This window comes from Otolemur garnettii, unplaced genomic scaffold (genome assembly GCF_000181295.1).
Source record: "Otolemur garnettii isolate 467f Iridium unplaced genomic scaffold, OtoGar3 scaffold00039, whole genome shotgun sequence".
Taxonomy (NCBI): domain Eukaryota; kingdom Metazoa; phylum Chordata; class Mammalia; order Primates; family Galagidae; genus Otolemur; species Otolemur garnettii.
The window spans coordinates 3,035,413-3,036,398 of record NW_003852434.1 but is presented as its reverse complement, the minus strand read 5'-3'; the positions used below and the strand labels follow the sequence as shown (position 1 = coordinate 3,036,398).

The 986-nt window shown below is 43.3% G+C and overlaps 1 protein-coding gene across 1 annotated transcript in view; it reads right to left on the bottom strand.

The window, feature by feature from the left end:
- HSD17B13 (hydroxysteroid 17-beta dehydrogenase 13) overlaps nt 1-986 on the bottom strand; it is a 20,559-nt gene that overhangs the window by 16,948 nt on the left and 2,625 nt on the right. The window contains exon 2 of the mRNA XM_003790102.3: nt 1-56. This exon is cut by the window's left edge and continues 14 nt beyond it. Within this exon, the coding sequence (XP_003790150.1) occupies nt 1-56 (56 nt within the window). The remainder of the gene's footprint in view (nt 57-986) is intronic.

Sequence of the window (986 nt, the reverse complement as noted above, 5' to 3'; positions counted from 1 at the left end):
GCATGCGCCGTGGCCCCCAGTTTTCGGCATTGAGCTGCAGTTTCTTCCACACCACGCTGCAATGGGAAAAAAACAAATTCAGAAAAGAGTGGGGGAGTATAAGATCAACAGTCACTCCTATCTGCCTCCTTAGTTGTAAGAAAATGTCTTGAAGAAACTGCTTGCCTAATTTGCTGTGAGATTATACCTCCCAGGAAACTTGCATATTAGCAACAAAACCAGACAAATCTCTTTGTGTTTTTCCAGTTTTTCACGTTGGTTTTGGAGGTTCTCCAGGAGGCATTTTCTCTAAAGCAGGCTACTTTCCTAGATTAAAGAACATTCTTGAAAGATGTTGCTCTTTGTGGATTCATGGGAGATGTCCGAGTACGGAGAAGAAAGGAAAACTCAAGAATTGATTGATCACACATTTGCTGAGGCAGGAAGGTGTGAAGCAGCACTTCTAAACTCTGGTCATTGTAAGCTGCATGCTCTGCCTGTCAACTTTTCTCTGTGATCCTGATTTATCCCTCTAATAGGGAAGGGGAAAGGAGGTTGACTACAGTCACCTTTGAAGTACTCCTCTTGGCCATCTGGTGACTGTAGGGACTTTCAGCAATGAGGGATGTAGTACTTTTTCTAGGATGAGTTTTGCATTTGTCTGGCCTCATGTTCTGCAGGTGTTTGGGAGTGAAAATGGGCAGGGGCCGCTGGATGGATTCTCATTTACGTAACAACTTTGCATGTAACTCTACAGAGCAACTTACTTTCTGCCTAAATTGGAAGACCTCTTTCCTAAGATAAAATTGCCCTGGTGTTTCTTAACCTGCATTTCTGGAAAATTAGAATTATTTTCAGCTTTTGACAATTCTTGACTTTTAGCCGTTATAAGGTTTTAAAAACCACACTTTTGGCTCAGGGCCCGTAGTTCAGTGGTTAGAGCACCAGCCACATACACCAAGGCTGGTGGGTTTGAACCCAGCCCAGGCCTGCTAAAACAATGACAA